General features: G+C 44.6%; 1 protein-coding gene across 1 annotated transcript in view; it reads right to left on the reverse strand.

Annotated features, from left to right (window-relative positions):
• The window catches only part of ROS1 (ROS proto-oncogene 1, receptor tyrosine kinase), a 223,311-nt gene that overhangs the window by 97,996 nt on the left and 104,048 nt on the right, over positions 1-21,267 (reverse strand). The window contains exons 19-20 of the mRNA XM_075863703.1: positions 16,613-16,875; positions 2,857-2,920 (exon numbers count right to left, since the gene is read on the reverse strand). Coding sequence (XP_075719818.1) covers positions 2,857-2,920; positions 16,613-16,875 — 327 coding nt within the window. The remainder of the gene's footprint in view (positions 1-2,856; positions 2,921-16,612; positions 16,876-21,267) is intronic.

The raw sequence follows: 21,267 nt of genomic DNA on the forward strand, positions 1-21,267 counted from the left end.
CTGGTTTTTAATGCAATATCTACATAAGTGTATAGAGGCCTATTTCCAACAACCATCACTCCAGTGTTCTAATGGTACATTGTGTTTGCTAACTGTGTTAGAAGGCTAATGGATGATTAGAAAACACTTGAAAACCCTTGTGCAATTATGTTAGCACCGCTGTAAACAGTTTTGCTGTTTAGAGGAGCTATAAAACTGACCTTCCTTTGAGCTAGTTGAGAATCTGGAGCATTACATTTGTGGGTTCGATTAAACTCTAAAAATGGCTAGAAAAAGAGAGCTTTCATGTGAAACTCGACAGTCTATTCTTGTTCTTAGAAATGAAGGATATTCCATGCGAGAAATTGCCAAGAAACTGAAGATTTCCTACAACGGTGTGTACTACTCCCTTTAGAGGACAGCACAAACAGGCTCTAACCAGAGTAGAAAGAGAAGTGGGAGGCCCCGCTGCACAACTGAGCAACAAGACAAGTACATTAGAGTCTCTAGTTTGAGAAATAGACGCCTCATAGGTTCTCAACTGGCAGCTTCATTAAATAGTACCCGCAAAATGCCAGCGTCAACGTCTACAGTGAAGAGGCGACTCCGGGATGCTGGCCTTCAGGGCAGAGTGGCAAAGAAAAAGCCATATCTGAGACTGGCTAATAAAAGGAAAAGATTAATATGGGCAAAAGCACACAGACATTGGGCAGAGGAAGATTGGAAAAAAGTGTTATGGACAGACAAATCGAAGTTTGAGGTGTTTGGATCACACAGAAGAACATTTGTGAGATGCAGAACAACTGAAAAGATGCTGGAAGAGTGCCTGACGCCATCTGTGAAGCATGGTGGAGGTAATGTGATGGTCTGGGGTTGCTTTGGTGCTGGTAAAGTGGGAGATTTGTACAAGGTAAAAGGGATTTTGAATAAGGAAGGCTATCACTCCATTTTGCAATGCCATGCCATACCCTGTGGACAGCGCTTGATTGGAGCCAATTTCATCCTACAACAGGACAATGACCCAAAGCACACCTCCAAATTATGCAAGAACTATTTAGGGAAGAAGCAGGTAGCTGGTATTCTATCTGTAATGGAGTGGCCAGTGCAGTCACCAGATCTCAACCCCATAAACTGTTGTGGGAGCAGCTTGACCGTATGGTACGCAAGAAGTGCCCATCAAGCCAATCCAACTTGTGGGAGGGCCTTCTGGAAGCATGGGGTGAAATTTCTCCCGATTACCTCAGGAAATTAACAGCTAGAATGCCAAAGGTCTGCAATGCTGTAATTGCTGCAAATGGAGCATTCTTTGACGAAAGCAAAGTTTGAAGGAGAAAATTATTATTTCAAATAAAAATCATTATTTCTAACCTTGTCCATGTCTTGACTATATTTTCTAGTCATTTTGCAACTCATTTGATAAATATAAGTGTGAGTTTTCATGGAAAACACAAAATTGTCTGCAAACTTTTGAACGGTAGTGTACATAGTGTGGAAATCCACACTAAAACATTCTGTACAGGGAATTTCCTTATTTAGAGTCCACTTTAATATAGGGCATATTTGGAATATCGTAATTGTTTTATTTTACTATTAGAATCATTTTCCATGGCGCGATGCACCGCGAAACACCGTGACATCCCCCCCTCCAGCGCATATGTTTTTGTCCACAAAACAGGGAACCTGTTGTTAAAAATGTTAATCCTACCCCTGCTTCCATGTGCATGATGTGGTTGAGGGCTTCCACCCAAGTGAGACGTGAAGGATCTGTGCTGGATTTCCATAGACGTGGGAATAATTTGTCTTACTGCCATTATAAAACTGTAAAGTAAACCCTTTTATAGTTTATTAATTAGACCTGTAAACATACATCAGAGGGATTGGGATGGCACCAAGGTAATATTGGGCCAACACAAGGAGTTATATAGGTGAGGAATATCTTGCCATAATGAAGCTATGGGTGGACACTCCCACCAAATATGCAACATGGATCCCACAGCTTAATTAAATCTCCAACACATTGTTGACACCTGTGGATTTCCCATAGTTTTAAGTGGGAATAATAATCATCAGTTTGTGTCTGCCCCTGATGATGGCAATCCTTACGTCCATCAAAAATTGCAATGACTCCAATGGGAAGATGAAAGACAGGACTTATGCAACTTGTGACATAACCTTAATCTAATATACAGTAAAATGGATGGATGAAAAAACCCTCTGTTGTCCCCACAGAGTTCAATATAGATAATAAAATGTTTTATTTTTTCATACACTGTATACAGTAAGAACACTGATGAGAAAACTAATGCGAAGCATAACAATAATGCATTAGATTAATTTTTTAATACATTTTCAACAGATCCCGAATATAAAAATGGAACAGTTGGGGTGAATACGGCCTTATTAATCATGGTGAATCCATATACATTTATAAGTATCTCAATAACTGTCTTTCAGGAGTGAACAATTCCCACAACACAGGGAAGTTTACTTCTGCGCCCTAATATTTATCCGCACACATATCTCTAATAACTTGAATCCTAGGGGACAAGTTATATTTTCGGTTATGTTCAAATTTGTGTTTTGGCTTTCGTTCATAACAGAAGACACAACGCTCTACCGGACCTGTTGTTGTACGACGGATACCTCCGGCGTCTGATAAACCCCTTTGACCTAGGCTATGTTTACACTGTCGTGATAGGTTATGTGTAACATTGTCAACACCGATCCAGAAATTGTGTAATTCTACAAAGACCACTGTGATATCACCTTCATGCAGTGAAATATTCCAATAATAATAAGACAATAATCAACTATTATATTAATTTCCAATATATTTATAGTAAATAAGTAAATGTTTAAAAAGATTCGACATTTTACCTGAAATAAATGCTTCTGCAATTACAGAAAGTGGTCCTGGTCCAGCAGAGGTGTATGCTTGTACCTATAACACAACAATATAACCAACCTTTTTAATACTTTCATTTTATTTTATATTGCTCTAAATTAATGCATCATATTCTATACAGTATATTCTGCCTGTTATATGTGTCAAATAATAGTTTCACTATTAGGGCCAGTTCAGAGGATTTTACGCAACGGAATTCACAGCAAGTTTCATCCACATGCTGCGTAAATACTGAGCGGAAATACTGCTCAGAAATTGACCTTTGGTGCCGAAATTGATTCCGCAGCATGTCAATTCTTTTTACGTAAACGCTGCTTATTTGTTGCGGGATTTCCCCATTGAATTCAATGGGGATGTAAATCCTGCATCCAATTGCAGTTGTTCCGCTTTTTGCGGCAGATTCGCAGCGATCCCGCTGTAAAAAACGGAACTCAGAAAAAATTCACCAAGGCTGTAGCGGAGGTCGCAAACAGGAACTTCATGAGTAGTCAGGGTAAACCAACATGTCTGCTGGGCTAAGAAACCAAAATCGGAATATTGAGGATTTTCACTATAAATATAAACAAAGGATTGTATATCAACGTGTAAGGCTATGTTCACACATAGTTTTTTTACGAGTTTTTGGACTCGGAAACCGCGCCGCAAAACTCGTCAAAAACGGCCCGAAAATGCCTCCCATTGATTTCAATGGGAGGCGGAGTCGTCTTTTTCCCGCGACATGCCCTATCTTCTGGCGTTTATGCCTCTGACCTCCCATTGACATCAATGGGAGACAGAGAAAGCGTATTTCGCAGAGTTTTATGCCCACGGCGCTTAATTGCCGCGGGCAAAAAACGCAGCGAAAAACGCAGCGAAAATCGGCTTGCAGGGAGAGGAAAATCTGCCTCAAACTTCCAAATGGAATTTTGAGGCAGAAATTACGCCTGCAAAAAACTCTGTGTGAACATAGCCTAACTGTTGACTTGCTGAAATGTAGGCGATGTCTGGAGTGCTTCTTTAATCCAATGTTTAAGGCTGGGTTCACACTGAGTTTTTTGCAGGAGGAAAATCTGCCTCAAAATTGCGTTTGGAATTTTGAGGCAAATTTTCCTCTGCCTGCAAGCCGATTTTCGCTGCGTTTATTGCCCGTGGCCATTGAGCGCCACGGGCATAAATCACTGCGAGATACGCTTTCTCTGCCTCCCATTGATGTCAGTGGGAGGTTAGAGGCGTATATGCCCGAAGATAGGGCATGTCCCTTCTTTTTCCCCCGAGCCGGTTTTTCCGCTGGCGGGAAAAAAAAGCCTCCATCTCCCATTGAAATAAATGGGAGGCATTTTTGGCCGTTTCTTGGCCCGTTTCGCGGCGCGGTTTCTGCGTCAAAAAACTAGTCAAAAAAACTCAGTGTGAACCCAGCCTAATGGTTTGCTTTATACTTCAGGGGGTTGTCCGGGAGTTTAAAAAATTACGTAAACAGCTAAAAATGTAGCAAAATAAAAAAAATTACTTATTAAATCCCCTGCTCCAGTGCCGACACTCTGGTCCTCACTGGCCTTTATTGACTTTGTTACAGCGATGATATGACCAGTGGCGTAACTACCGCCGTAGCAGCCGTAGCTGGCCCGCGGCATGAGGGGGCCCGTGTCGCCCGCCAGTATGGGTCCCCACCATGGCCGGAGGCTCCGCTAGCAGCCGCTATGGCTGCTACAGCGCAATGCCACTGAACTCTACGGCAGAGCAGGGAGTTATCTCCCCGCTCCGCCATTAAACAAAAGACATGTATCCCCTATCCACAGGATAGGGGATACATGTGTGATCGCTGGCAGCGATAGGGAGAACGGGGGACTGAAAGTCTCCTGAAGTTCTCCATCACAAACCTCGGACTTCCGGGGTCTGTGTCGGCAGCTCCGTAGAAATGAATGGAGCGCCGGTCGCGCTTGTGCGCATGAGTGACCAGCGCTCCTTTCATTTTTATTGAGCTGCGCAGACGCCGGAAGTCAGAGGTTAGTCATGGAGAACTTCAGGGGACTTTCAGTCCCCCGTTCTCCCTATCGTTGCCAGCGATCACACATGTATCCCCTATCCTGTGGATAGGGGATACATGTTTTTGTAGGACACGCTGTAGGTCAAATTTTTTTGGGAGGGGGGATGCTGTATGGCTTTCCCTACATGTGGGTGCTGTATGGTGTTCCCTACAGTGGGGGGAGGGGCTGTATGGCGTTCCCTACAGGGGGGGCTGTATGGCGTTCCCTACAGAGGGGCTGTATGGCGTTCCCTACAGGGGGGTGCTGTATGGCGTTCCCTACAGGGAGGAGGGGCTGTATGGCGTTCCCTACAGGGAGGGGGGGCTGTATGGCATTCCCTACAGGGGTGGGGCTGTATGGCGTTCCCTACGGGGGGGGGGCTGTATGGCGTTCCCTACAGGGGGGCTGTATGGCATTCCCTACAGGGAGGGGGGGCTGTATGGCGTTCCCTACAGGGGGGGCTGTATGGCGTTCCCTACAGGGGGGGCTGTATGGCGTTCCCTACAGGGGGCTGTATGGCGTTCCCTACAGGGGGGGCTGTATGGCGTTCCCTACAGGGGGGGCTGTATGGTGTTCCCTACAGGGGGGCTGTATGGCATTCCCTACAGGGAGGGGGGGCTGTATGGCGTTCCCTACAGGGGGGCTGTATGGCGTTATCTACAGGGGTGGCTGTATGCCGTTAGCGCCATACAGCCCCCACTGTAGAGAACGCCATACAGCCCCCTCTGTAGATAACGCCATACAGACCCCCCCTGTAGATAACGCCATACAACCCCCTCTGTAGATAACGCCATACATCCCCCCTGTAGATAACGACATACAGCCCCCACTGTAGAGAACGCCATACAGCCCCCACTGTAGAGAACGCCATACAGCCCCCTCTGTAGATAGCGCCATACAGCCCCATTTGTAGATAACGCCATACAGCCCCCTTTGTAGATAACGCCATACAGCCCCCTCTGTAGATAACGCCATACAGCCCCCTCTGTAGATAACGCCATACAGCCCCCTTCTGTAGATAACGCTATACAGCCCCCTCTGTAGATAACGCCATATAGCCCCCTCTGTAGATAACGCGATACAGCCCCCCTGTAGATAACGCCATACAGCCCGCTCTGTAGATAACGCCATACAGCCCCCTTTGTAGATAACGCGATACAGCCCCACTGTAGATAACGCCATACAGCCCCCTCTGTAGATAGCGCCATACAGCCCCCTCTGTAGATAGTGCCATACAGCCTCCCTGTAGATAACTACAAAGGGGGCTGTATGGCGTTATCTACAGGGGGGCTGTATGGCGTTATCTACAGGGGGCTGTATGGCGTTATCTACAGGGGGGCTGTATGGCGTTATCTACAGGGGGGCTGTGTGGCGTTATCTAAAGGGGGGGCTGTATGGCGTTATCTACAGGGGGCTGTATGGCGTTATCTACAGGGAGGCTGTATGGCACTATCTACAGAGGGGGCTGTATGGCGCTATCTACAGAGGGGGCTGTATGGCGTTCTCTACAGAGGGGGCTGTATGGCGTTATCTACAGGGGGCTGTATCGCGTTATCTACAAAGGGGGCTGTATGGCGTTAGCTACAGAGCGGGCTGTATGGCGTTATCTACAGGGGGCTGTATCGCGTTATCTACAAAGGGGGCTGTATGGCGTTATCTACAGAGGGGGCTGTATGGCGTTATCTACAGAGGGGGCTGTATGGCGTTATCTACAGAGGGGGCTGTATGGCGTTATCTACAGAGGGGCTGTATGGCGTTATCTACAGGGGGCTGTATGGCGTTATCTACAAAGGGGGGTGTATGGAGCTATCTACAGAGGGGGCTGTATGGCGTTCTCTACAGTGGGGGCTGTATGGCGTTATCTACAGGGGGGCTGTATGACGTTATCTACAGGGGGCTGTGTGGCGTTATCTACAGTGGGGGCTGTAAAAAGGCGCTATCTACAAGGGGGGGTTGTGTGACACCCAGGGGAGGGGGGCCCCAGTCAAAAGTTTGCTATGGGGCCCAGTCTTTCCTACTTACGCCCCTGGATATGACTTACATCCACTCTACTGCTACAGCACATCACTGGTCTCAGAGGTCACGTGCCATATATGTATTTATCCTCACTGAGGCCAGTGATTGGATGCAGCGGTCACAAGGATGTATGGCATATCAAAGACCACCAGAGCATTGGTACTGGAGCAGCTGGGGAATTAATAGGTGAGTAATTGGTTATTCTTTTATTTTATCACATTTCATGCTGTTTGTCTAATTTTTAAACTCCCGGACAACCCATTTAATTCAGTCACAGGAGTGGAGGAAGCTTTCTGATGCATAAAGCCACCTATGGACCAGAGATTAATATTATCTAAGGTCTGTAGGGCTATTTTTTTCCTTTTGTTTACCCTTTGGATATGGAAGTGGTAAATATGTTAACGTGTTTTTTTGTTTTGTTTTTAAGAGAACCTATCACCTGTCTTTTTATGCTAGTTTGAAATGGAACAGATCATTCTAGTGATGTTATATTGACAGGTATATTGTGTGATAAAATATTTATTTTCCCTATGTACTAAATATCTGTAGACACCCGAGTCAAGACTAAGCCACGTCCATTAAAATGCATCATGTGACTACCTGCAGCCAAAGGTTGTGAAACTGTAATAAAAGAGCCCTAATGGTGACTTTAACCTTTTCACTGTAAAGGATATATATAATATGTCATGACTCTAAATGATTGACTCAACTACAATGACACCAGGATCAAAGTTCCAGGTGCAACATTCGGGGAGCAGCACCCATTTGCAGTAAGTGAATACAATTTTATTTCCTTTTTTTTGTCTGCGTAAGGGAGTGGGTGGGAGAGGGGATCTGCAGGTGAGAGCAAGAAGGAGACTGTTGTTTATCTAATCACCCCCTTTGCCAAATCAGAACACTTGTCAAATTTATGACTCAAATGTAAATCAGTATCTGGACTGCGGAGTCAAGTAAGGACCCTTTTACACCGGCCAATTATTGGGCGTTCACAAAACGCTCGTTCCCGGTAATTGTCCTGTGTATACAGGGCAACGATCGGCCGATGAACGAGCAAACACCCGTTCATCGGCTGATTGTATAGTTTACACTGCCTAAATTATTGACGTTGTCAGCAGCATATCTCCCTGTGAACAGGTAGATGTGCTGCCGACATGATAGAAATGTATGGGAACGAGTGATCGGAGTAACGAGCGCTTGTCCCCATACATTACTGATAATAGCAAACGTGCACTGATAAACGAGCTGTCTCGTTGATCGGCACTCGTTTACACGGCCCTCGTCGGGCCGTGTAATAGGACTCTTAGTTGCACTAAGCACTCACACTAAACACACAAATACATTTTACACAACTTTTTCTTTATCCCAGCATGTACCTAATCTTTAGGATAAACCCCTATGATCGCTTCTCTGACTGTTATAAGCTAAATTCATATTCATAACGATCATCAAAAGGATGTCTCAAAAAAATTCTGACCAATGAAACAGAGTTTAACTGGTTCCCGACCGCTGGCTGTGTTTTTACGGCCAGCGGTCACGGTCCTTAAAACCCGAGCCATAGACTTTTTACGGCTCGGGTTATAACTTGCTGCCCGCGTGATCGGGCAGCTGAATGTCGGGTTTCCGGCTGTCAGTGAGTGCCGGGGACCCTGAGGAGAAGATAGAAGCAGCTTTCGCTGCTTCGGTCTTCCATGATCACTTGTACACAGCGCTCAATGAACGCTGTGTATATGAATAGAGGCAGCGGCCGCGCCGCTTTCTCTATTCCTCCCGGTGTTCATGTGACTGGTCACATGATCGCCGGGTGCCGTTACTGACAGACTGCTGCTGGGTCTTACTAGACCCAGCACAGCCCTATTAGTGACAATAGTCACTATGAGAGGGCCGATTTCCCCTGTAAATACACATAAAATACCCACCCCAAAAAAAAACGTTCCCCCCGCCAATCATTGTTGTAACGCTAGCGCTGCCCCAATTACCCTAATATAGACATATAATATATTAAAATTTACGGTAGACAAAGACGATCACAAATAAAAGGTCTATTTTAGGGTAAAACTATGTTATTACCAAAAAAAATAGCTGAAACGTAAAAAAGCTTATTTTTTTACTATTATTTTCAAACTTTTTGAATAAAAATTCTAAAATAGCAAAAAGGATGTGTATAAAAACGATAAAAAAAAAAGAAACCTGCATTGTCTACGGAAAAAACGTCGCAAAAATCACGTAGTTAGCCCAACAAATAAAAAAGTTATAGCAATTAAACTAACACGTGCTAAAAAGGGCTAAACAGTGTCTGGTCCAGAAGGCACAAAATAGCCCGGTCCTGAACTGGTTAAAGTTGTTGTCACCATGAAAGATTATTTCTAACTTGTTCCACAAAAAATCTGTATGAGTTAATGGAATTTACTAATGGTTATAGATTAGGGATTGGCAACTATAGAACCTATAGGGTTAGAGTTCATATAGGGGGATGGGAAATTATGTGTGGATAGATAGATAGATAGATAGATAGATAGATAGATAGATAGATAGATAGATAGATAGATAGATAGATAGATAGATAGATAGATAGATAGATAGATAGATAGATAGATAGATAGATAGATAGATAGATAGATAGATAGATAAATGATAGATAGATAGATAGATAGATAGATAGATAGATAGATAGATAGATAGATAGATAGATAGATAGATAGATAGATAGATAGATAGATAGAATCCCTGCTTTCATTTGATTTGAATGTGAAAAATTTGTTAGCGCATACCTGCGGTTTTGTCCTTTTTTGTACATGCCTAAAGCCTGTAAACATAGAGGTGTGGTATCCATGAATTCCTCACATCTCACAGTTTTATACAGGGTCTATGTTTTAGGGGTCTGCCTGAGCAAGGCATCATGTACACGAACGTGCAGTATTTATGGCCATGGAGTGTAACCCGCATTTGTGGACCGTGCTCACAGTAATAAGTAAATGCAAAAACTAGGACATTTTTTGCGGGTCGTTTCTATGGCCCGGACACACACCCGTAAATATATGAGAAGGTGTCCGTGGCGAATAGAAATGAATGGGTCAGTATTTGCGGATAAAAAATTACGGTCGTGTCGTGTGCATGAGGACTAAGCAATTTAGTCACAAAGTTGAATTTTAGAGCAATTTTTGGGAAAAAATTACCATTACATGCAAAGCTGCATGAAGGGGTCATATGTGTGAACTAATGGGTACATTTTTTACAACGTTCATAATGTTCTCATTTCTAAAAATGTGTTGGTTTTGTTTGTACAATATGAAAAAAAGATGTGTAAGAAAAAAAAGATTTTGCATTCCTGCAGTTTTGAAAAATGTGTGGACATGTGCATGGAAACATAGGCTTGTGTAGCATGTACACATTGCATTTCTTTTTTAACGAGCTGTTTTAAGTGTCTGCCAGGGTCAGATAAGTGGTAAATGAGAGTTTGCATACAATTTTTACTTAAAATTATTTTGATGCAAAGCTGCATTAAGGTGGTTGTGAGTGTAAATTATTCAGCTGTATGTTTATACATGGCATGTTTTGTGTATTCTAAAACTTTTACATTTTGATAGTATAGTAGCTGTTTGAGGTGTTTAACCTATATTTTTTATTACATTTGCAGGGGAAAACCAGTTGTTACATGCCTGCTGTCTGAGCATTTTGTGAGCATAAACTCTTGTAGATGTGTACATGCAGGGCCGCCATCAGGAATTTCAGGGCCCCCTACAGCTAAATTTTCTGGGCCCCCCTACCGTGGCACCGCCTGTTAACGGTACTCCGTCCAGCACCATATCATGGTACCCAGGGCCGCCATCAGCGGGGGTATTATGGGTACTGATGTGAGGGGCCCGGCCAAACCTAATTGAAAGGGGGGCCCGGCAACTGCCGCGACTTGCCTTTGGTAGAAAAGAAAAACAAACCCCTGCAATGGGGCTTGTTTTTTTCACCAAAAGAATGTCGTGAGCTGCGAGCCCCCCTTTCAATTAGGTTTGGCCGGGCCTCTCACATCAGTACCCATAATACCCCCCCTGATGGCGGCCCTGGGTAGCATGGGGGTCGTCATGGGGGCCGTCAAACACTGCCGCCCGTGCGACCGATCGCGCGCACCCGCAAACTCCCGCGCATGCCCACCCGCGACCGCCTGGAACCGCGCACCGAATTTTGAGGCAGATTTTGACCTGCCCACACTATCTTGCTGCGTTTTTTGTCCGCGGCGATTGAGGACAGCAGACAAAAAACGCAGGGAAAAATGCATTTTCTGCCTCCCATTGATTTAGATGGGAGGTCAGAGGCGGAACCGCGGCAAGAAAGGACGTGCTGCTTTTTCTTTTTGCCGCGACTGGCTCCCATTGATTTCAGATTAAATCAATGGGAGGCGGTTTTGGAAGTTTTTTGGTGCTGATTCTGACGCAGTGTCCGAGTCAATATCAAGGCCCAAAAACTCTGTGAACTGGGCCTTATTGTTAGGGCTTATTCAGACGAACGTGTAATATGTCCGTGCAATGCGCGTGATATTCACGCGCCTCGCACGGACCTATGTTAGTTTATGGGGCCGTGCCGACTGTCAGTGATTTTCACGCAGCGTGTGTCCGTGTGTCCGCTGCGTAAAACTCACGACATGTCCTATATTTGTGCATTGTTCGCGCATCACGCACCCATTGAAGTCAATGGGTGCGTGAAAATCACGCCCAGCACTTCCGCAGCCGTATAAACTATGAATGAAAACAGAAAAGCACCACGTGCTACAAACATACAAACAGAGTGTCATAATGATGGCGGCTGCGCGAAAATCACGCAGCCGCGCATCATACGCTGCTGACACACGGAGCTGTTATGGACCTTTTGCATGCGCAAAACGCCACGTTTTTGCGCACGCAAAAAGCACACGCTCATGTAAATCCGGCCTTAGGGTAGGAACACACTAGGCATGAACACTGCGGATTTTATGCAACACATTTTATTGTGGAAAATCCGCAGCGTATTACAGTCGCAGCAGAGTGAAAATCACTGACAGTCTGCACGGCCCCATAGAGTAACATAGGTCCGTGCGAGGCGCGTGAAAATCACGCGCGTTGCACGGATGTATTACACGTTCGTCTGAATAAGCCCTAACAATAAGGCCAAGTCCACAGAGTTTTTGGGCCTTGATATTGACTCGGACACTGCGTCAGAATCAGCACCAAACAACTTCCAAAACCGCCTCCCATTGATTTAATCTGAAATCAATGGGAGCCAGTCGCGGAAAAAAGGAAAATCAGCACATCCTTTCTTGCCGCGGTTCCGCCTCTGACCTCCCATCGAAATCAATGGGAGGCAGAAAATGCATTTTTCGCTGCGTTTTTTGTCTGCTGTCCTCAATCGCAGCGGGCAAAAAAGGCAGCAAAAAACGCGGCAAGATAGTGTGGGCAGGTCAAAATCTGACTCAAAATTCTTTAAGGAATTTTGAGGCAGATTTTTTCGGCCTGCAAAATACTCTGTGTGAACAGGGCCATACAGAAACAGCACTTTGAGACACTTTACTCACCGTGTCAGAAGAGCTGCTGCTCCCACTCCAGTCTTCTTCAGGCGATGTCTTCGGTCCAGATGTCGTCCTTGACCTCCAGGCTCCAGAAAATGGCGGGGATCGTAGAATTCCTGCCGCCGCGCAACAACTAGACTCCTCCCCCTCTCCTTACGCAGCTACGCTCTGGAGAAGGAGGACGAGGCGGAGTCGGACGAGGAGGACGACGAGGAGGCGGAGTCGGACGAGGAGGCAGAGTTGGAGGCGGGCCAGCAGGTAAGTAAACTGTGCGCTGCTGTCCCTGTGTGGCTGTCCTTCCCCGTAGATCGGACTTGTGTTGCGGGCGCACCGCCTCCCTCTCGGCGGCGCGCCTGGTCGTTCGCGCGTGGGCGCGCGCTTGCGGTCATGCGCGCGCGGGTGCGAGCTTGCGGTCGTTCGCGCGCGCGCGCAAGCGGTGTTTCACGGCGGTGATGAGAGGGGGGCCCGCAGCTCACGGCGGTGTTTGACGAGAGGGGGGCCCGCAGCTCACGACATTGTTTTGGTGAAAAGAACAGGCCCCATTGCAGGGGCCTGTTTTTTTCTACCAAAGGCAAGTCGCGGCAGTTGCCGGACCCCCCTTTCAATTAAGTTTGGCCGTGCCCCCTACACTAGTACCCCTAATACCCCCTGATGGCGGCCCTGTGTAGCGCGAATCACGCGCGTCACCCGGAAGTGCTTCCGTGTGCCGTGCACGATTTGCACGCACCCAATGACTTCAATGGGTGCGTGCTGCGCGAAACACGGGCAAGTATAGGACATGTCGTGAGTTTTACACAGCGCACACACGCTGCGTGAAATTCACTGACAGTCTGAACGGCCCCATTCACTAACATAAGTCCGTGCGACGTAATAAGTATCACGGACTTATAACACGTTCGTGTGAATAAGGCCTTATATTGTCATTTGTAGTGAATTTTCAGTGCACAATCCGCACCAAAAATAGGAGGCAAGTAAGTGGCTTATTCAGATGTCCATGTTCGGTCTGTGATATACGGAGCGTGTATCGGCCATATTTCCCGGACCGACCACAGTTCAGGGAGCCGGGTTTCTAGCATCACAGTTATCTATGATCATAGTCCCTCCCTTCCCGTGGGAATACTGTCCCCGGTCCCGTACTGAAAGCATCATTACAGTATGGGACAGTATTCCCGCAGAGAGGCAGGGACTCCCAGCAACACTGATAACTATGATGCTAGGAGTGCGGCTCCATCACGCTCCGTATGTCACGGACCGAATGCGGCCGTCTGAATAAGGCCTTAGTCTAGTTACACAGTGCGGTGAAATCCCATTTTTTGCCACAATTTTTGCAAAAAAACGTGACTTGACCGCACTGTGAGAATATAGCCTAACAGCACTTTTCATGTTTTGTATCTTTTTTTTATGCAATTTTCGTAATTGCGGCACAAATCACGCGGTTTTGCCGCGATTTTTATATAATCGCGGCGAAACTGCGCCATTTTTGCCGCGATTACGAAAATCGCGGCAAAAAAGCGCTAGGAAAACGAAAAAATACCAAAAAACTTTTTAACCAACTTTATACAATCTACAAATGGGGTCAGGGGGATGGGAATCAGAATGGATAGGGGAACATACTCACCAGCCTGCAGGTCCGGTCGGCAGTGTAGAGGAGCTGGGGGGCGGGATCTCCACACGCAGCTTCAGCACATGCTGCATCTTCCTCTCCAGTGAAGCTACAACAGGTATGCAGGGGCTGCCGCGAGTGTTGCTAGGGGAGTGTCGCTAGGGGGGTGACGCTAGGGGGGTGCCGCGGGCGTTGCGAGGGGGGCCCGTGAGCGTTGCGAGGGGGGGGCCGTGAGCGTTGCGAGGGGGGGGGGGCAACAGTCCGAGGGGGGGGGGGTGCGACGGCAGCCCGGCGGGCCCCTTTTACTTCATTCATGTGGCCGGGCCCCTGACGGGAGTACCAGTAATACCCCCCTGATGGCGGCCCTGTGTACATGTGTGGTATATATAATTTTTGATCACCTTGACCTATAATTTATACATTTTAGGCTATTTTCAGATCACCATTGCCCTTTCGTTGAGGGGTTCCGTCGGAGGTTTCCGTCTGGTTAACCCCTCAACGGCACAGGCAAACTGAAACCTTAGCTTCTGTTTCCCTCACCATTGATCTCCATGGTGACGGAAAGTTGCTAGAGGTTTCCAATTGTCACTGTTCCGTAGGGGTTCTGTTGTTTTGACAGAATCAATAATGCAGTCGACTGCGCTATTGCTTTCGTCAAGAACAACGGAACCCTGTCACAATGGTGACAAACGGAAACCATTAGCAAAGTTTCCGTCACCATTGAGATAAATGGTGGGGGGAAACGGAAGCTAAGGTTTCAGTTTGCCTTTCCATTGAGGAGTTAACCTGACGGAAACCTCAGACGGAACCCCTCAACAGAAGAGCAACGGTGATGTGAACAGGCGCTTACTCATAAACATGAAATTTCATGCATTTTTTTCCCAAAACAAAATCCTGTTTGTCACAAAGTTATTTGAATATAATCATAACCGTTTATTAATATGTTGGGACTTTAAATTCTTCAGGTTGTCTGCTTTCATGAAATACACTATATGGACAAAAGTATTTAGACACCTGACCATCACACCTATCTGAGGTAGTTGAACATCCCATTCAAAAACCGTGGGTGTTAATATGGAGATGGGCCCTCTTTTAAAGCTTTAACAGTCTCCACTTCTTTGGAAATGCTTTCCACAAGATTTTGGACTTAGGAAATTGTGCCCTTTCAGTCAAAAGAGCATTTGTAAGGTCAGACTTGATGTTGAACTTGAAGGTATTCCAATTTATCAGTGTACCAATTTATCCCAAAGGTGTTTATTGGAGTTGAGGACAGGGCTCTGTGTAGGCCCCACGAGTTCCTTCGAACCAATCTCATCAAACAATGTCTTTATGGACCTCACTAGAACATTGTATGTTACCAACTTTGTGGGAACAGTTTGGGGAAGGTTCATTTTCCCCAAACTGCTCCCACAAAGTTGGTAACATACAATTGTCCAAAAGGTCATTGTATGCTGTATCATTAACATTACACTTTTCTACAAATAAGGGCCCTGCCCAAACCCTAAAATACAGCCCAAGACCATTATCCCTCCTCCACCATATTTTACAGTAGGCACTATACATTCCGTTATCTTGGTATCCCCAAACCCAGATTCGTCCATCAGACTGCCAGATAGTGAAACGTGATTCATCACTCCAATGGCATTTTACACCACTTGTGTGCAGCTGCTCCACCATGGAAACCCATTTCTTGAAGTTCCCATCGCACAGTACTTGTGCAGATGTCACTTCCAGAGGAAGTTTGGAACTCTATAGTGAGTGATACAACGAAGCACTGACTTGCGGAAAAGCTGGCATCCTATGACAGTGCCACGATTAAAGTCAGAGATCTTCAGTACAACCCAATGTTTGTCTATGAAAAGCGCATGACTGTGTGCTTTATTTTATGCCTTCTTGCAGTGGCGTGTCATACATGTGCTCTGGTTTTGCAAGACAAAGAGATTTATCAAATCTAGTGCCAGTGAAAAGTTCGGCAGTTGTCCTCAGTAAACACATTTCAGCTCTAATTTTTTAGAGGCCTTTTGGAAAATGGAAGGGACAACATGACTGGTTACTAATAGCAAATTTTAACACTTTTCCCTTGAACTAGTTTGTTGTGTTTTGGGCTACATAGGTAAATCTAGTCACATACGAGTCGCAGTACAATCATGGCATTACCGTGAGCGTGAACCGCAATGTTTCCATGTAGGAAATACATCCTGGCCGATCTTGCAACTCTATAGGATTGTTTAGGATGGTCACAAAGTTACTAACTACCTTGTGTACCATAGGTAAACATTGACATTATTAATCCTGTAATTTCACCTTAATTTGCAGGTGACCAAATGTTGACATGTAGTCCCCTGCCTAAATCTCTGTATCTAGACTTTGATAAGTATGTTGAACAGCCACATCACCACACTACCTCCCACGTCCTCTTCAGGAGGCAAAATTCACACGTTTTCCATGTCTTATCTAGCTTTATAATGTCTCAGATGTTTGATAAATGAAAAAGAAGTAGCTTGCAACGACTTCACAGCTGACCCGTCCCAATTTATTCAGTACAGTTTATTCATTCATTGTACATGAGGTTTTACCTGAAACTGAAGAAGGAGTCCTGGACCGAGGCCTTTGAGAATAAAAGACATAGACGACACTGTTGTGTTCACGGTAACCCATACAGTAAATGTTTGGGCATCCTTACTTTCATTAATTATTCTGTAGGAAATTGTAAAGTTTATCAACACACCATTGCTCATCATTGGGGTATCCCATCTCAACTCCACCCCAATATCCGTTGTGTCAAATACACCTGCATTTTGTAAACTATATACTCGAGGATTTAAAGGTGGTGAAGGAACTGCAAACAAGAAGAGACAAATAAGCAATTTCAAAGAAAAGTTATGTCATTTTATAATATCTTGTAAGCTCTGTAGTGTATTTATAAAATATTAAACCAATGTAATCAATGCTTTGTCTATATAAGGCATGTATCAATATTACCAGCCTCATAATAAACTGCTATCATGCCCAAACGAAACAATACATTATACAGTGGAAAAGGTCAAACGTTAGCATTTACATGTAGCTCTTTAGATATTCTTGATTATTATTTTAGGACAAAAAGTTTTGTACATAAGGCGGGATTCACACGACCGGGTCCCGCCCGAGCCCGAGTGTCGGCCGGTAAAATCGGCCATTTTGCCCGGCCGGTTTGCATAAAGTTATGCATCCGTTCCGGGCCGGGCAGATCTGGACAGTGACATCAGCGGCAACTCCTGAAGGGGAATCCCCATGTGTTCGGGGATTCCGCTTCAGGAGTTTCCCCTGATGTCACTGCCCAGATATGGACAGAGATATCAAGCGCTCTGTCCAGGAGCGGAATCCCCGAAAACACTGGGATTCCGCTCCTTCAAGGAGCTAAAGTGGGGCTAGCACATAGCAGAGCGGGGAGATACCTCCCTGCTCTGCTATAGTGGCGTCGCTACAGTGGAAGGTGTCGCCGGGCCAGGGCGCTTTTAACAAGCAGGGGAAGGGAGCCAGCGTACAGCGTAGCCATTCGTCCGAATGGCATCAACTCCTCCTCACATGCACTCTGCGCTGTGAGGAGGAGGAGATAGAGCGCAAGCCACGGAAAACCCAGCCATCACTCGGGACACATTCCGGTGATGGCCGTGTATTACCCGGCCCCATAGACTTCTATGGGAGCCGGGCGGCCGGGTACCCGGCCGAAAATAGAGCATGTCCTATTTTTTGATGGCCGGTCTTCCCGGCCGTCAAAAAAATCGGTCGTGTGAATAGCCCCATTAGGGGTCTATTATTCCTAATGCAGCCGGGTGCCGGCCGATTTATGAACGGCCGGCACCCGGACGGGAAACCCTGTCGTGTGAATGAGGCCTAACATACTACAACATACCACCCCACATTATTCTCCCCTACTCCCAACCCCATTAACAAACACAATAATTAAATATTTTTGTTATTATTATTTTTATTATTAGTATTATTTCATAGCACCATTCAGGTTGCTGTACCTACAAAATACAGAGGGGTTTAAATAAAAAACATGACTAAATAATAAAATAAGTACAATAAACAGTAGCTTACTGAGCAACACACTGGTACAGAAGGATAGAGTGCCCTGCTCGCCAAGGCTTACCAGCTACAAGTGTGCATCTGTGTATATTGGACCATGGCTAAGAAGGAACTTTACGCATTTTGCCACAGAACCTTGTGACTACTTACACATGCACACATGGACTGTAGAAAACATGAATTTGCTGTGGAAATTATATTACATATAGAATTCTGCACTAAGTGTAATTGTTTTTTTGCAGAATTTTGCTACAATAAATCAAAAAGTTTAGTAAAAAAATGTCATAGCTTCCAGCTGGAGCTCTGACGGATCTTGGCGAACCTCAATTTACAATGTAAATATAAAATTAATATATATATAAAAATCAAGTAACTTTGTTACTCATCTTGTACTGATACAGAGTTTGTCTGTATAATAGTTCGGAGCTGTATTCATAATTCAGCAAGCTTCGAAGCTTAACCATTTCCTGCTGCACAGAGCGGCCCCCACTCTGGAGGACTATTATACATCGTTGCTCATTCATTTAAATAAACACTATACAATACCCAGGGGTAGACACAGACGACAGAGAATGGGCTAGACCCCGACACACACACACACAAACAAACCAAAGCACTAAATTGTACATGTATGGTTCTGTTCACATCACTTCTGAGCCTTACGTCGTTGGTATACGTTTTGTGCATTCACCAATGTATGATTCCAACAGAAGGCTCGACAAAAGGGGCCATCTGGAAACAGTTTAACCCCTTAAGGATGCAGCCTAGTTTGGGCCTTAACCCCTTTCCCGCCGCAGCCATTTTTCAGATTTTCATTTTCGTTTTTTCCTCCCCACATTCCAAAAGCCATAACTTTTTTATTTTTCGTCGATATAGTACTATGAGAGCTTGATTTTTGTGGGGACGAATTGTAGTTTTTTGTAGCACCATTTATTGTGCCATATAATGTACTAGGAAAGGGGAAAAAAAATATTTGTGGGGAAGAAAATGAAAAAAACAGCGATTTCTCCATTGTTTTTTGCGCTTCGTTTTTACGGAATTCACTGTTCATTTAAAAAAAATGTAACTTTATTCTGTGGGTCAATACGATTACGGTGATACCAAATATATATTGTTTTTTCTATATTTTACTACTTTTACAAGTAAAAACCTAAGTCTAAAACATAAAATTAATTTTATGTCGCCAAATTCCGAGAGCCACAACTTTTTTATTTTTCTATCGATTAAGTGGTATGGGGGATTATTTTTTTGTGGGATAAGCTGTAGTTTTTAATTATACCATTTTGGGTGTACATGCGACGTTTTGATCACTTTTTATCTATTTCTTTGTGGGAGATGAGGTGACCAAAAAATAGTGACGGCGTTCACCGTACGGGTTAAAAAATGATATATTGTAATATTTCAGACTTTTACGAATGCGGCGATACCAATTATGTTTATTTATGTATTTTTTTACTATGCTCTAGGGGGGAAATGGGAAAAGGGTTGTTTTTTTTACTTTGAATATATTTTATTTTTTTGTTACATAAAAAAAAACTTTATTTTACTAATCTTTACTTTTTTTATTAGTCCCCCTAGGGGAATTCAACCAGCGATCGTTAGATCGCTTGCACGATATACTGCAATACTAATGTATTGCAGTATATCGTGATTCTGACAGGCTTCTATTAAGCCCGGCCGGAGGCAGCGCTTAATAGGAGCACAAAGATGGCGGACCTGGGGGCCTTCATTAGGCCCCAAGGCAGCCATAGCAACCATCGCCACCCGCGATTGCATTGCGGGGGGCGCGATGAGCTGTTAGAGGGGGTCGCCCCCCTCTTTCTAACGATTTAAATGCCGCGGTCGCTATTGACCGCAGCATTTAACGAGTTAAACTAGTGGGATCACGTTCGTTACTCTGAAGTGTCGGCTGTAACATACAGCCGACACCCGCATCGTATGGAGGGGGTTCACTCCGTGAGCCCGTTCCATACTTCCCCTACCCGACTATGGCGTTTGGATACGTCAAATGTCGGTAAGGGATTAAGGCTCAGAGCCCATTTTTCAAATCTGACATATTTCACTTTATGTGGTAATAACTTCGAAATGCTTAAACCTATCCAAGCGATTCTGAGATTGTTTTCTCGTGAGACATTAAGCTTTATGTTAGTGGTAAAATTTGGTCGATATATTCAGTTTTTATTTGTGAAAAATAGTAAAATTGAGAGAAAATTTTAAAAAAATTTAATTTTTCTGAATTTAAATGCATCTGCTTGTAAGACAGAGGTTTATACCACCCAAAATAGTTACTCGTTCACATTTCCCATGTGTCTACTATATGTTGGCATAATTTTTTTTCTAGGACGTTACACAGCTTAGAACATAAGCAGCAATTTCTCATATTTTGAATAAAATTTAAAAAGCCTGTTTTTTTAGGTATCAGTTCAGGTCTGAAGTTGCTTTGAAGGGCTTATATATTGGAAAGCCCCATCAAACACCCCATTTTAGAAACCAGACCACTCAAAGTATTCAAAAAGAGCATTTAGAAAGTTTATTAACCCTTTGGGTGTTTCACAGGAATTTATGGCAAAGTAGAGGTGAAATTTACAAATTTCATTTTTTTTTGTCAAAAAATCCTTTTTATTAAAAAAAAGGTTTTACTAGAGAAACACAAGTAAATACTTATTACACAGATTCTCCAGTTTTGAGAAATACCCCACATGTGGCCCTAGTGGGGTAATGGACTGAAGCACTGGCCTCATAAGGAAAGGATCACCTAGTGGATTTTGAGGCCTCCTTTTTTATTAGGCACCATGTCCGGTTTAAAGAGGTCTTGTGGTGCCAAAACAGTGGAAACCCCTCAAAAGTGACCTTATTTGGCAAACTACACCCCTCAAGGAACTTATTGAGGGGTATAGTGGCCATTTAGATCCCACAGGTTTTCTGCTGCATTTTGTGGAATTTGGCTGTGCAATTGCAAATCACATTTTTCCGATAAAATGTACGTATTTTTAATTTTGACAAGGAATAAAGGCGAAAAAGCACCCCAAGATTTGTGAAGCAATTCTACCGATTACGGCAATACTCCATATGTGGTAATAAACTTCTGGTTGGACAAACGGCAGTGCTCAGAAAGGCAGGAGCGCTATTTGGCATGTAGATTTTGCTGGATTGGTTT

Source organism: Rhinoderma darwinii, chromosome 4, assembly GCF_050947455.1.
Source record: "Rhinoderma darwinii isolate aRhiDar2 chromosome 4, aRhiDar2.hap1, whole genome shotgun sequence".
NCBI classification, from domain to species: Eukaryota; Metazoa; Chordata; class Amphibia; order Anura; family Rhinodermatidae; genus Rhinoderma; species Rhinoderma darwinii.